Source organism: Perca flavescens, chromosome 8 (assembly GCF_004354835.1).
Source record: "Perca flavescens isolate YP-PL-M2 chromosome 8, PFLA_1.0, whole genome shotgun sequence".
In the NCBI taxonomy this organism is placed as follows: domain Eukaryota; kingdom Metazoa; phylum Chordata; class Actinopteri; order Perciformes; family Percidae; genus Perca; species Perca flavescens.
Genome location: NC_041338.1, coordinates 8,896,705 through 8,912,898, shown reverse-complemented (window position 1 = coordinate 8,912,898; position 16,194 = coordinate 8,896,705). Strand labels below are relative to the sequence as shown.

General features: G+C 41.3%; 1 protein-coding gene across 1 annotated transcript in view; it reads right to left on the bottom strand.

The window, feature by feature from the left end:
- The window catches only part of kiaa1549la (KIAA1549-like a), a 198,396-nt gene that overhangs the window by 170,227 nt on the left and 11,975 nt on the right, over window positions 1–16,194 (bottom strand). Inside the window, exons 3-4 of the mRNA XM_028584441.1 lie at window positions 6,430–6,652; window positions 237–370 (exon numbers count right to left, since the gene is read on the bottom strand). Of these exons, the coding sequence (XP_028440242.1) occupies window positions 237–370; window positions 6,430–6,652 (357 nt within the window). The remainder of the gene's footprint in view (window positions 1–236; window positions 371–6,429; window positions 6,653–16,194) is intronic.

Below are 16,194 nucleotides of genomic sequence, written 5' to 3'. Positions count from 1 at the left end.
TACTATCACATCTTTTGACTGTTTGACTGTGTGACCTTTTATTGAATAATTACAGAAAATGTTCAGTGTTTTGTGTTAACTTGCAGTAAAGCAGTTCCACTGTAAAAGAGCAACAGTATGGTCGCAATAGAGCATTATTGTTCACATTAGCCTGCATAGCATGCAAAATATAAATAGGACATACTTGGCTGTTTGCATTTTGCACTAAAAATAGCCTTCATAACGGCATGTAGTACCTCCACAGTGAGCCTGTTGTATGTCTCCAGCACTTTGTCCTGAGCCTCGTCGAAGGCGTTTTCCAGCCTCTGCTCCAACATCTGGACAAAACTGCAGGAGTAGATGTTATCTGTTGGGCCGACGAATCTCAACACTGGGGGGAGATCGAAAATTATATTTAATTGGTATTGAAAGTACGGAAGGACATAGCATTCACAACAGAAAAAAGTAGACACCTTATCTCGTAATTATTAGTTACTATCTCATAATTACGAAAAAAGATCTTATAATTATGAAATTCAGATCTTGTATTCACGAGATCAGGATCTCATCGCTAGCCTAGGCTACATGATAAGAGGCAGGCCGGGAACTAGCTTTCTTTTGGGGCATGGATACATCGATGGACGGCAGATTGGAGACGACAGGTGAAATCGCAGGGGACACTGTCTGTTTATGGCTGTGAAGCAGTGGAAACCTAGCCTGACATGGTCCTACTCAGATTCTAGTCCTGACCTCGAATGTTGTGGGTGGGGCTAAGTTCGGCTGGCATCCAGGCTAGTGGAAACCTTTATATGGACGAAATTCTCCTCAAAGCCTATGGTTCATTCACTGTATCAGTGTGTGGAGTAAACAACTGTTAAACTAGCAGTTCTTATTTCTAGTGTTTTAGTGTTCACGGTAAATGAAAATATTTGTTTTGTTCATTGATGCTTGAATTTGTTGTTTTTGCAAGACACTCATTCTTCCAAAGTGGATGCAGCCTTTTGAATCAATTAGTGTGGAGCCAGAATTATATTCAGTCACGGCTCTAACCGATCTGGAGGTGTAGTGATCTTATTCTCAGTTATTATTATCAGTTATTCTCAAGATGATGTTAAACAAATCTCCAGGGTCAGATGGGCTTACGACCAATTTCTATGAGTTCTTTTGGAAAGATGTAAGAAATATGTTATTCAAAGTTTTAAAGTAATGTATAGAGAAGAAAGAACTGATGTCAACTATGAAACAAGGATTCATCACCCTGATTCCTAAATCTGATAAAGACAAAAGATTATTAGATAATTTGAGACCAATTACATTGTTAAATACTGACTATAAATTAATCTCTGGAGTTATTGCCACTAGGCTGAAGGAGGGTATTTCCACCATGATAACTTAGACACAATCTGGATTTTGAAAGGAAGGTTACAATAACATGAGACTTGTTTTAGATTTACTTGAGTACAACAATATTATTCAAGATAGTGGGTTCATTTTTAGATTTTTATAAAGCATTCAACTTTGTTGAACATCCCTTGATACTGAAAACGTTGCATCACTTTGGATTTGGGGAAAATGTATTGATATAACTGGAATGATATATAATAAAATCAATAGTTATGTAGTTCTAGGGCATGGCCCTTGTCCAAGATTCAAAATCAAGCGGGGAATTCATCAAGGTTGCAGCAGCTCTCCACTATTATTCATAATGGTAGCAGAAATGTTATCCATTTTGATGAATTGATCACATTGAAGGGTTAAATGTGAGTGATAAATAACAAATAATAAGTCAACTGGCAAACGACAAAGTGAACAATGTAAAGTGTATAAAGAAGTTTGATTTAAGTATGTATTAGATAGACTGACGTTTTTGCTTCGACGTAATTTATAAGTGGTTTCAAGCCTGTGTTCAAATATTGTATCATTATTATTATTATTCACAGTTTAAACTGTTTGATGCAAGTACCAACAACAATAACCTGATGTAAGAACTAACTGAAGCACTGAGAAATAGCTGGGGAAAGAGACACGATTAAGTAACTCTACAACAATCTACTTAATCAAGCTGTATCTGGAATCTGTATCTGGGGCTGTGATTTTGGTATTTAAAGTATTACTCTAGATAGATGTTTTCTGCGTGGCTGGGCTGATGAACTTAAGCAGCAAAAAAAAGGATTATTGCCACTATCTAGAATGAGAACAACTTAAAGAGTATCTGTCAGCGTCACAAAGTTCCGCACTGGGGAGGAACAGGGTAAACAATTTTGAATACATCATCTGTCTTTCTCTGCTCTATTTTAAAAGCCTCTAAAAGGACTGGGATAGGAGAGGTGGACATTATGGAACATTATTTTGACCTAAATTCAAACATTGGTGCTTATGAGCACAGGCTACATCTTCAAAAGAAAAAGGAAAAGAGACTCTACATCCTTCCCTAGTCTCATAGTCGGCAACACATTGCAGGCACAGTGTTGACCCAGTTGATAATCTTATGCAAATTGTGCTGTGGATGGTGAACTGGCATATACTGTGTTTTTCTGGTTTATGAGCTGAACAAGCCAGAAATGGATTTTAATTTTTGTGTCCAAAATGCACACTAACATGGGAGTAGCCTTATCTGCAGTATACATCAAACTACAAGGAATTAATATGTAATTTGGCCCTTTACCAAAGTTCAGTTGGTATTACAAAAAACGATGAGGACACAGCAAAGGTAATAGTTGTTTCCCATTGGTGATTAAAGCCACTCTGTTTAGGATTTGAAAATGTTCAACTACGATGCCACCCAGTGGTAGTATGCTGTAGGGTTGGGCGTTATCAAGGTATATGAAGGGCCCTATTTTAACGATCTAAGCGCATGGCGTGAAGGGCCTGGCGCAAGTGCATTTAGGGCGTGTACAAATCCACTTTTGCTAGTTTAACGGCGGAAGAAATGGCCCGTGCGCCAGGCGCATGGTTCAAAAGGGTTGTACTTAGTGTCTTAACTAATCATAGGTGTGTTTTGGGCGTAACATGCAATAAATCATCTCCCTCATCTCCCATTCCTTTTAAAAGCCAGGCGCGTTTGTACCTTGGCACATTGCTATTATGATGGCGGATTTGCTGAGCAGGAAGGAGAGATTTTCAGGAGAAGAAACTGATCTGCTTGTGCTTGAAGTGTAAGCGCGCAAGCAGATGATATCATACTACTATTTCACATTGCTGTTGCTGTGTGTATAACAAGCATTGCGCTTGCTGTGCACGAGCCTAGGCACATTTTACATTTACATTTTACTGTTAACCCTCTGAGGTCTAAGGGCATTTTTAGATATCTTCTTGAATTCTACTTTTAAGTTTTAATTTGCGTATAGCCTGATCCCCATTTGTTTCATAGCAAATGTTCAGAACAAACTCAGCTAAAGTGGAAATATTTCTCAAATCTCTTGTGAAAACATACACTCAATTGTTTTGGTGATTGAAATAAGTTTATAAAAGTCTTGGGTTCACAAAAGTAACGTAATATATTAATAAAACAGTAAATAAATATATATCAAAAATAAAATTTTGTAATATCGCTTTTAGTAGGAGTGTTGTCAAACATCACTTGGCCGGTGCGTCTTTTGTCCTCAGAGGGTTAAAATAACAATCAAATGTTGCGTTATTGACTTTGACCAGGTTTTTGTTGGTCAATGGCCCGATCACTTTCCACTGCCTCAAGATAGCAATACAGCAAGAATGCCCATGGGCGCACAGATGGGCGCATGTGCATTTGCTATTTAAATGATGTGGGCGCTGGACGGGAAATTGACAACTGCGTCGGTCTTAAACGGGCTTTGCGCTGCTCCGGGTGCAAGACAGGGCCCATAGTGTGACAGTAGAAATGTGTCCACAGTTAGAGATTCGACAATACCCTTTCCTAGTGATCAAATGTAGTCAAATGAAGCTTCGTGAACCACTGTCTTTATTTTCTGAGCTCACTAGATGGCGCTCTCTGTTCAACAAATGGTTGAAAACACGTTGAATTGCCATTCCTTTAACCTTTTTCTTTGAACAGAGAGTGCCTTCTAGTGAGCTCAGAAGATAAAGACAGTGGTTCGCAAAGCTTCATTTGACCATCACTACCCTTTCCACCGCAGGAGCTATTCTCACGTGATCTTCTCTTTGTGCGGATGGCATCCTATTAACCTTAAAGGTGCACTGAGTTCCTGCATTGATCCGCTAGCTGCCTGCCCCATGAATACACTTTGAAAAAGCCTGGTCTCGGGAGACAACATGGGTCGTAAACGTCAAACAAACACTAGGGGCACAGGCTGTGTACCAAAATACAACAAACCACGTTCCAACCAATCACCGACAAGATGGTTGGGGGAGAGGGTGGGGGTTAGTGCATCTTTTTCACTAAAATTAAGGCTGCTGCTCTTAAAGCACCCTTGTTTGGGCATCTTGTTTGGGAATAATTTAAAGCAGTATTAATCGTACAGTAATGTAAAATCACCTTATAAACTCAATATGGCAAATGTGTTAAATACTTTTGCCTATTCACACATCTATTAAACAACATAAGCATTCATTTGGAGTAATTTTTCGGTTATCATTATAAAGCACTTTCACAATCATGACATGGGCCTTACGATCGGTTATAGGCCGATTCATAATCATGACAGGTTTGTTATCAAAATAATATTGTTTGATACATTACAACTTGTTCAGTGCGAATAGAAGAGGAATCAGTCTATGTTCTACTTGTGGACCTTGTTTCGCAGGTGGCATTGACTACATCAGCTTGACCCAATAGCAACAGCTCTTAGAGGGCGAAGCCTATACGAAATAGAACGATAGTTAAGTATTGTAACTCCAGATTCTATGAGAATAGGCATAGCCCTCTAAGGGCCAGGACACATCAGGCCGATTATCGGCCGTGGGACAGTCTGGCGAGGTCAGTGACTCAAATCGGTTCGGTGTGTCCCGTGTTGTCGTCCGTCTGGGGGGCTGTCGGCGTTCATTTTGGCCGACCTGACATGTTCGGTCGGCGGCAGGGCCGTCGGGACTCACCCGGAAATGACGAGCGGAATGAGGTGACTACAGTCTCTCAAAATCTGATGAAAATCTTTTAAACTGACCTTTGTTGAGCTGAAATGAAGACAGATTCAGCAACTGCATGGCCTATTTGTTGCTTAAAATGTTTTCAGAAAAACGTTTCAGTGAACTATTTTAGTACAATATGAGATCGTATTCTGAACGGCCGCCATGACAGTCCAGGTCTGAATATCCGGAGAAAACGGACCCATGTGACCTGTTCGTCCAATCAGCTGCCGGTTTTAATTTCTTGGGCAACATTACAGATTAGCGCCGCCTGCTGTTATGGAGGCCTATTACGTCTCGTCTCCTCTTTTTGATGTGTCCCGAGGCAGTTTTTTGGACCTCGGGGACGCGACTGATCATATCGACGGGGTTTTATGTCAACGGTCGGCCGTCGGCTATATGTGTCTACACCATAAGATCCGGGCCACCTGCTTCACTAACATTGGCTGAAGAAAAATGCTGATGTTTGGAGCAGATCTCTGGTCTTGCAGTTATAATATACAGTAACTGCGGACGTAAGGCTGGGCACTAGGGCGCGAAAGAAATCTTCACGATTGCGCATGCGCGACGTATAAACCCAATAGCAACAGCTCTTAGAGGGCTATGCCTATACTCTGGAATCTGGAGTTACAATACATAACTATCGTTCTGTTTTGGTCTCCTGAGAGAAGTGTCTTGAGAAAAGCTAAATGCTGCTCTAAAAACCAAAACAATGAGCTGAAAAACACAAAAACAATTCACTTATTTATTAGTGCAGCTTGAAATGGAAAGAAATTGAATCATTTTGTAAAGAAAGAAATACACATAGTGGCTGTAATTCAATCAGTAACACCACTAAAAAAACATATTTCTAGTAAGCTGAATTGAACTCTGAACCAACATGAATTAAATAAAAAAACAATTATTAGTTTAGAAAAGTAATGGGTTTCCAATCTGCACATGTATCTTTTAAATAGCAAAATTGTTAAGAGCACTGATTTTATTGTTCCCACAATACTTGATTTAGCGTGCGTGTGCTGAAATGTGTTTTTTAAGAGGCTTAAGAGGCTGACTAAATGAATGGACCAATTTGCCTTTGCTCTGCAATCATGGGAGTTTGTATGGGATTTAGGGTATCAGAGAAGAGTAAAGGAGAGCAGACATGTAATCAGAATTTTCTAATTTTGTCTCTGCTCTACTCTTCCCCTGTGTCTCCCTCCCTGTACTCTCATTGCATTTTCTCTCTCTCTGCTCTCCTGCTCACATTCTCTCCCTCCTCTCTGCATATCTCTAACTCTTCTATTACTATTCTCTAATTATTTATGCTTTTAAACTCCACCTCCAGAATTAACATCATATATTTTTTTGATAAGGTTGATCTATCTTATCTCATTTTCCATCAGGTTTCATCACCTGTTTTCAGCTGCAGGTGAATGCTTGGAGCGGGCACCCAGGTTGCCACAGGAACCAGAACTGCCTTAACCAATGGGGTGTGCTGCCTGATGTCCGAGAGGAGCTTGTCAAAACCGTAAACATGCAGTGCCTCGACCACCAAGGAGGTAATGTAGACAGTTTTGCCGCTAGTCACATAGTAACCCAACGTCACGTTGTGGGGGCTGCATTCATCGTGTTCCACCTGTGACAGAGAGGGAGAGAAAAAGAAAAAATTCAAGTTGTAGCAATTGAAGCTTGTGTTTTTGTTTTTTTTTACTTCACTTACATCTATATTTCAAGTGAGGCTCTGTGCAGTACAACATTTTTTCTAGTAGATTCTAGTATGTTAGAGGATTTGTGTTCTTTGGTTCTTCTTCCAGGCAAACAGCATCAGAGAAAAAAACAGTGCTAGGTGATACTGGAGATGAGGTGACAAGGTGCATCTTTTTCGAATACATGTCGTACTAGCTATGGGTTTGGAATACAAATATCTCAGACTGAGGATATTCATAATACCTGTTTTTTATTAAAGCCAAAACTGCCAGGAAGGCATATTTTAGCTAGTCAGACTGTGTCCTGGAAAAATACATACAATCGGTGATGAGTCAAGACTCATATTTCTGGAAACATACACCGCCCACCTTCTGCTGCCTGTTGTTTCTATGGCTTATTCCTCATCCTTCTCTCCTCTCCTCTGTAAGCGTTAGCTGGTTGTCCCTGGCTTCTAGGAAAACCACATGTATTTGGTAACAACTGAAACCAATCCTGTGTACCATCCATAACCAGTGTTAGTTTTAAACACAAACCTGCCTAGGAATAATTTGTACAAACAGTTAAAGGTTAGGGTTTGGATTAAAAATTGTCTATACTGATATGGGTTTTTGAATGTTCTTTTACATATATGTTTGAATAGCCAGCCCGGTCTCATGGCAGTTTGTGATATGGTCACGTTATTGAATCTATTAAGTCGTGGACAGGACACGTAAATGTCGTTTTTTTCGTGTGGCGATTTCGAATTTTAAAGCAATGTATTTCAATGGGAAGCATATTTCGTGATCACAGAACGATGATGGCAGCGAGTAGTATTGATAAGGGGAAAGTCCGCGCAGGGACGTTGGTCTGGGTGGTGGATGGGTCAAACAACACAGGACTTTCACCCCGGAGACCGGGGATCGCGTCCCGCGTGTTGCAGTTCCTTTCCTTGTTATTCTCTTCCTAACCACAACCGTCCCGTTGTTGTGGCGTTTCATTTCCCCGTTGTTGTGTGGCCCTGCGCCCTGGGATCGCGTACCGCGAGTGGTGGCCCGTCCCATTGTTGTGCATTTCGATTCCCCGTTGTTGTGTGCCCCTGCACCTGTGGATGCACCCGGGGATCGCATCCAACATGTGGCGGTCCGTCTTGTTGTTGTGGACGCCGTGTGGTGCCTCATTTCCTGGTTGTTGCGTCCCCCAGAGCATGTTTGAAAATCGTGACCTGTACACGTTCAAAATTCGTGGCGTGTACACGACATAAACGTCAGAATTGTGACCTGTACACAAATTAATAAATCAAAATAACGTGACTATTTCACGACCTGGTGTAAGACCGGGTTGGAATAGCAATTATAAATTAAAGCTGCAAGCCGCGTCGGATGGGCCCTCGCTCCTCTGCGCGCGTCAGGGTTACCGGCGGACGTCGATCCTTGCGCCTGCACATTTTTTGTAGGGGTGCTAGCGAGCCATTTTTGTGCGCCTATTCCCATAAACCTTAAAATACGTACATTTTCACCAGGATTGATGAGACTGCCAATTTTGGTGAGTTTTTGAGTATGTCAAAGGGGTGATAGAATGCAAAACCAATTTTACCTTCTCATAGTTGAATAATGACAGTTTAGTGGGTAACTAGGACATACATAGAACCTCTAAATCCCATTGACACCTCTTTCCTCTGCAAATCTCACAATTTGAAACAGCCTCTGAAAACGGGCAAATCTCAACAAGCCGCCTAGTTGACGTCAAATCGGCGGCTCCTCCTCATTTGGCTCTAGTCTCTCTCTTTGTCACGCCCCAACATTTGCATAGGCTACACAACTGACCTGAGATCAGTTAGTCTTCTGAATCTAGGTCGTGCAGATCTCAGAAATTGTATACATTGTTCATCTGCTATTTTACCATTAAATTCACTTCTGAGACTTTTTTATGCGAGAAATCAACTATGTAGAGGTGAAATATGGGCCGTTTTATGAAAACTGTGTCGGAGTTCTGTGTCGGAGTTCAGCGGCCGGTGCTGCCTGTGTAGCTGCCTTGCCGTCTGGCCTGCCTTCCTTCACAGACCCCAGCCTGCTGTGAGATAGATTGAGCTCCGTCAGGGCTGGCAGCCCACGGCACTCCATACTAGGGCTGTTGGAACGAATACCGAAATTCAAATATAATTCAAATAGTAAAAAAATCCAGACTATTCAAATGTTGAAATTACTATTCGAATGTGACTTTTTTTATATAAATATGTTGGCTGACGTTAGCTAATCTCCCTCTTCTCGCATTGACCTACCCGCATGTGTGATTCATGTCATGCCATATGAACAATAACAGTGGGAGTGAGAAACACAAGGCATTGTGAGGTCTAAGATAACGTTACGTACCGAGTAACGTTAGTACAACATAACAGAGCTGACGTTACGTAGCGAGTAACGTTAGTACACGGGGGAGTGACAGGCTGCGGCTGGAAATCGTCAGGAGGACGGTAAATAGTTTTAACATGACTTTAAAATCGCCATCCACCGAGCCAAAATGCTAATGTTATCAATAGTTAGCTCGTTCTGGTTTCCTAACTGCGTCGGGAGGTAATGTTAGCGTAGCTGGGAGCTTCATGGAGAAAGCTAAAGTTTATGTTAGCTCTCCTAGAGCTGTCAGAGTTAGCTTCCACGTCATATTATCTTCTTATATCTGTAGTCTCAGTAACGTGACACATAACCAATTAAAAAGGAAGTCAGTGCTGAGTTCAATGACACCTCACACAAGGGTATACCTTAAACGGTTCAGATTGTATGAAAGGGGGCGTGGCCTGAGTAAGTGGGCGTGGTCATATTATAAGGGGCGGCTCAGTATCACATGTAGACCACACATTCTGAGTTTCATGCAAATCGGATGATGTTTGTCATATAAGGCGCATTTCATGTTGCCAGCAGGGGGCGCTATGACCAAAAGTCAATTTTGGCCTGTAGTTGTCCTCAGGCCTGGACCCTTGTGATTCGTGAGAAATTTCGGGCAGATACGACAACCTCCACTCAAGTTACAACAACTTCTTTGTTCATCGCTAAACACTCAAAATGGCCGCCACGCCACGTCCACACCGTCTGACGAAAAGTTTTTCTTTTAATAACTTTTCATCGTTAAGGTGTTGGGATGGTAAAGACCAAGTTTGAAGTCCATCGGATGAAATCTGTATGAGGAGTTTGTTAAAGTATAGCACCTTGACATTTAGGCCTATTTCCTGTTGCCACTAGGGGGCGCTATGACTTTAAGTAAATATCGGCCTTTATTTGTCCTCAGGGTTGGACTTTTATGAATCCTGAAAAATTTCGAGGTAATCGGACAACGTACACTCGAGTTACACCCACTTCCTGTTTCGGCGGCAAAATGCACAAAATGGCCGCCCTGCCACGGCCACGCCCTATGACGAAAAGTTTTTCTTTTAACAACTTTTCATCTTTAACATCTTAAGATGGCACAGACCAAGTTTGAAGTTGATCGGATGAAATCTCTAGGAGGAGTTTGTTAAAGTACGACATGTGGAAATGGCCAAAATCGCACTAATTTCGAACTTTGAAATCAAAATGGCGGACTTCCTGTTGGGTTTAGGGTATGGCACTGATGACGTTTTTTGTACATCTTGACATGTTACATATGTGTACCAAGTTTCGTGAGTCTACGTTAAACGCACTGCAGGGGCGCAATTCTTTTAACTTTCTAGGGGGCGCTAGCGAGCCATTTTTCTGCGCCTATACCCGAAACCCTTAAAATACATAAAGTTTCACCAGACTTGATGCGACCGCCAAATTTGGTGAGTTTTTGAATATGTTAAGCCCCTCAAAAAGGCAATTCATTTGACGGGAAAATAATAATTCCTTCAGTTTCAATAGGGCCTTCGCCGCTGTCGGCGCTCGGGCCCTAAATATATTATAGTTATGCCGGCAGCCCCATAGTGCAGTAATCCACAAATGGTGACTTTGCCCTGGGTATGGAGCCCAGCAGGCTGCCGCTTTCTCATCAGACTGTGTGAAGCTCCTAAAGTCCGATACATCGTACAAAATTTGCAATTAGCCATCAAATTTCGTAAAACGGCCCATATTTGAGCTTTATATAGTTGATTTCTCGTATAAAAAAGTCTCAGAAGTGAATTTGGTAATGAAACATTGCGGTGTTTGGAATATGAGATTCTGTCGCTTCTCTAATGTATGTGTATGGGGGATTCACTCAACCAATCAGTGCGCAGCTCATCTAAATATTCATGATCATACCTTATTTGGAAGAAAAGCTCTTGTTACAAATAGGGCCAAAACACAGGGATGCATAAGGGCCAATAAAATATCAACCAGGCCCTTTTCAGCCCAACCAATGTTACCTACCCCATTAGGAGACCATAAGGAACAGAGTGAAATACCCTATATAATCATTCTATCACCCCTTTAAGCCCCTCAAAAAGGCAATTAATTTGTTTCAATAGGGCCTTCGCCACTTTTGGCACTCGGGCCCTAAATATGTATGTATTAGCTTAGAATAGTTTTACAGTGCAGTAGAACATTTATACAAGTGTGTTTTTATGTACAGCAGGTTTAAAACTGTTTTTTAAATGTAACGACAATGGAGTAGAAGCGCTGCTGGCTCTTTGGCTGATCACATACAGGTGCTCTTTGCAATATGCATTAAAATGACCAATGCATTGCAACCCATAGGTCTTCAATGTCTGAAGTTCTACCATGGAGTCTGTAACATTTTTTGTGGAAAAAATGCCTTGGTTACCTTGTTTCAAGCCATTCTAGCGTGGTATAGAAGAAAAGGCTATCTCATCATTGAGGCTGGGTTATTATGTTGCTTTCAGTTGTACAATCCAAAAAGTCTCTCATAGAAGTAGCCTTTTTACGCGGTCACCTCCTCTGATGTCCTTTTCAACCACTTTTAACACCATGACTTTCAGTATGTTAGGGTCACCATGTCCTATTTGCACATGATGTATAGCACATAGCATATAATCAACATTTCTTGTGCGGATGGCATTTTTATGTTCTTCAACTCTCTACAGTCTATACACAACATGTTTGGTGTGCAATTAGCAAAATGTCTCATTTGATATATGCGGGATGTGCTCACATCTTAAAACCATTATCACAATGATCCCACATTTAAAAGTTCCCGAGGGGCTTTTTTAGACAGGTTGTTCGTATGGGAGGGGGAAGGTAGCTAGGTACCACATTGTCTCTCAGGCCCGGTGCACGTCTAAATGAGAACATACTGTGAATAGTGGTTTGAGAGACACTTCACTCTGAAGAATGTGCCAATTGCGTTTAATGATGTTTCTTATTTGAGATGCGTGTTCACTGTGTTGCATCACAAATACATTTTTGAAGACTGGTGTGGTTTCTTTTCATGGATTTAGCTCTTTTAAGTGATTTTTTGACTGTATTTCTTTTGCGACCTCGTTCAGTGAAGCGGTTTGCCGTGTCTGTAGCCTTGTCATCAAACTCTTTCTCTGAGTCATTGAAAGCTGAATGGAAGGTTGTCAATCAATGGTTTTTCAATGGATGGTAGTATTTAAGTCCCCATCATCATTAGTTTTTGTGATTTTCACATTTCGGAAATGTATTTTTCCTTTTTTGCTGTGCTCCAAAGATAGTTTCAGGCTCTTATTGATATTGTTCAAATATTTCTGAAACTCAAGTACTATACATGGATTTCTCTGCAACGTCATCACTGTTTGAAGTCACTGTTCCATTATTAATGTGACTATTATCGCCACTGTTCATCATATCCCCAACCGGCTCGTCGGACACCGCCTACCAAGAGCCTGGGTCTGTCAGAGGTTTCTTCACAAGAGGGAGTTTTTCCTCGCCACTGTCGCACTGCTTGCTCTTGAGGGAATTACTGTAATTGTTGGAATTGTTGGGGCTTTGTAAATTATAGTGTGGTCTAGACCTACTCTATCTGTAAAGTGTCTCGAGATAACTCTTGTTATGATTTGATACTATAAATAAAATTGAATTGAATTGAATTGCTTATGCACGCAACCGGGAGGCAGAAAGAAGACGTGTTTTGTGTAGCTAGTAGTAGTAGCATAGTGTAAGTCAAAATGCCAAGGAGTTGTTGCGTGGTTAATTGTACAAACAGAGCAAGTGATGGGTGCCTCATGTTTAACATACATAGGGGGAAGCATGCAAAAACCGGCGGAGGTTATGGCTTCAAGCCATAAGAAGGGCAGATTGGGGTCATATGCAAGAGTCAGGCTGCCATTGTGTCAGAAAAGTTGCAGCTTGTTCAGCTAAGCGATATCTACCTGTCAGGGCTGTATACTCGAGTCTGGACTCGAGACAAGTTTAGACTGCTAGCTAAAGCTACGCCGATGTTTTGCTAACGTTAGTGCAACAGCGTTAGCCTAGCCTGCTAGGTAAATATTACGACTGCTTTCGGAGTTTCTTATATCTCCGTCCACGTTGTCCGTTTTTATCCTATAGACCTTCAACAACTAATGGTAAAGGTATCTTCAGCAAAGCCATCTACCTGTCTCTTAGACCCCATCCCAACGAGATTACTCAAAGAAGCATTACCCGTGGTTAACACCTCTTTACTAGATATGATCAATATGTCTCTATTAACAGGTTATGTACCACAGTCATTTAAAGTAGCTGTGATAAGACCTCTTCTGAAAAAACCCACCCTCGATCCTGAGGTCTTAGCAAACTATAGACCTATATCTAACCTTCCCTTTCTCTCCAAGATCCTTGAGAAAGTAGTTGCTAATCAGTTATGTGATTTTCTCCATAGCAACAGCTTATTTGAAGACTTTCAATCAGGATTTAGAAAACATCATAGCACAGAGACGGCACTGGTGAAAATTACTAACGACGTTCTAACTGCTGCAGACAAAGGACTTGTCTCCATACTTGTTTTATTAGATCTTGGTGCTGCATTTGACACTATTGACCATACAATCCTGTTACAGAGATTGGAACACTTAGTTGGAATTAAAGGAATTGCACTAAGCTGGTTTAAGTCTTATTTTTCTGATCGATCTCAATTTGTTAATGTTAATGATAAATCCTCTAAGTACGCGAAGGTTATGCATGGCGTTCCACAGGGCTCGGTGCTTGGACCAGTTTTGTTCTCCTTGTATATGCTTCCTCTTGGTAATAACTTTAGGAAACACTCAATTAACTATCACTGCTATGCGGACGACACCCAATTATACTTGTCAATCAAACCAGACAAAACAAGTCAGTTAGCTACACTTCAAGCATGTATTAAAGATATAAAATCCTGGATGACCTATAATTTTCTGATGTTAAACTGTAACAAAACTGAAGTTATTGTGCTGGGCCCTAAACACCTCCAAACTTCATTATCTACAGATATAGCTACTCTGGATGGTGTTGTCCTGGCCTCCAGCACTACTGTCAGAAATCTAGGAGTTATTTTTGATCAGGATATATCCTTTAACGCCCATCTAAAACAATCATTGAGAACAGCCTTTTTTCATCTTCGTAACATTGCCAAAATTAGGAATATCCTGTCTCAAAACGATGCGGAAAAACTGGTCCATGCATTCGTTACTTCCAGGCTGGACTATTGTAACTCTCTACTGTCAGGTTGCTTAAATAAGTCCCTTAAGACTCTCCAGCTGATCCAGAATGCTGCAGCACGTGTTCTGACGAGAACTAAGAAAAGAGATCATATTTCTCCTGTTTTAGCTTCTCTGCATTGGTTTCCTGTAAAATACAGGATTGACTTTAAAGTCCTTCTCCTGACCTACAAAGCCCTAAATGGTCAAGCACCATCCTATCTAGAACAGCTCTTAGTACCTTATTGTCCCACTAGAGCACTCCGCTCCCAGAATGCAGAGTTACTTGTGGTTCCTAGAGTCTCCAAAAGTAGAATGGGAGCCAGAGCCTTCAGCTACCAGGCTCCTTTCCTGTGGAACCAGCTCCCAGTCTGGGTTCGGGGGGCAGACACCATCGCCTCATTTAAGAGTAAACTGAAAACTCTCCTCTTTGATAAAGCTTATAGTTAGGTTAGATATGGGTCTATGGTGGAGTGAGGAGTTGCAGCGTCCGCCTAACCCGGCCCACCTGCTTCTCTTCGTAGTCATCAGATTTATTGATCATATAATCAATAATATAGTGTGAGTTGAGGGGGGCAGGCCAGTACAGCCTCTCATCAATGTTTTCATTTGTTTCCTTTTGTATGCATCCTGTCCCAAAACTGCTTGTTACTAACCTAGCTCTGGGGAGTTTACTCCCCGGAGTCCTTATGTTTCTTCTTTGCAGAGCATACCCTTCAACGCCCGGCCGTGTCCTGCTGCGTCTGCTACACCCACCCATGCTCTGCAGCGCCACGTTTCATCCCGCAACGTCCTGCTGTGACATTAACTACAACGACTACCTTCAAAGTCACTGTTCCACTATTTTCAATGCGACTATTATCGCCTTCACACCCCCAACCGGCCCCGTCAGACACCGCCTACCAAGAGTCTGGGTCTGCCAAGGTTTCTTCCCAAGAGGGAGTTTTTCCTCGCCACTGTCGCAATAGCCATTTATAATGCTTGCTCTTGAGGGAATTACTGTAATTGTTGGGGCTTTGTAAATTGTAAATTATAGAGTGTGGTCTAGACCTACTCTATCTGTAAAGTATCTCGAGATAACTCTGTTATGATTTGATACTATAAATAAAATTGAATTGAACATAAGACCTGTGGCGTTAGTGCTCCTTTTGTACCATAATTTTATTGAATGAAATATTAAGCTTCGCTCCTACTAGATGGGTGGATTTTGCTACGTTACACACAAAGCTAACTGGCTATAGTTAGCCTGTACGTATGCTAGCGGACATTAGCTAACGTTGCCAAGACAGCAGCAGTAGAGTTTCGGCGAGCTAACCACGACAGTGATGTCGCCCTCTCGCCCACAATCAACCTCTGCTGCTAAAAACAGTTAACCTGCAGTGATGTTTTGAAATGGAGACACACATATCATACCTTTTCCTGGAAATCCTGGCCATTATTTTAAGGCATAAACCAAGCATAGGGGTACACTCAAGGGTAACCCTGCTGCTAACATTGTCTATTACATTAGCTTAAAATGATAATTATAGCCATACATATATATCACAGTAACACTGCAAAATTACAGACAGACAAACGGATCCAACTAAAATCACGTTTTATTTATATACAAACAATAAGGAAAGCTTCAATACTTATGGTTGTTGCAGTAGTGGCCAGTTTACCAATCTGGCTTTCTGCCTCCGGTATGCGCACGCACCCAGTAATGTTTGTAAACAGGAAACCCGTGTATATGATCTTCACATTGGGGAATTACTGGAATTGTTGGGTCTTTGTAAATTATAGTGTGGTCTAGACCTACTCTATCTGTAAAGTGTCTTTAGATAACTCTTGTTATGATTTGATGCTATAAATAAAATTGAATTCAATTCAATTCAATATTAGATTGTGTATTTTATAAATGTATTTAAAGCAATAAAGGTAAGATAGATAAA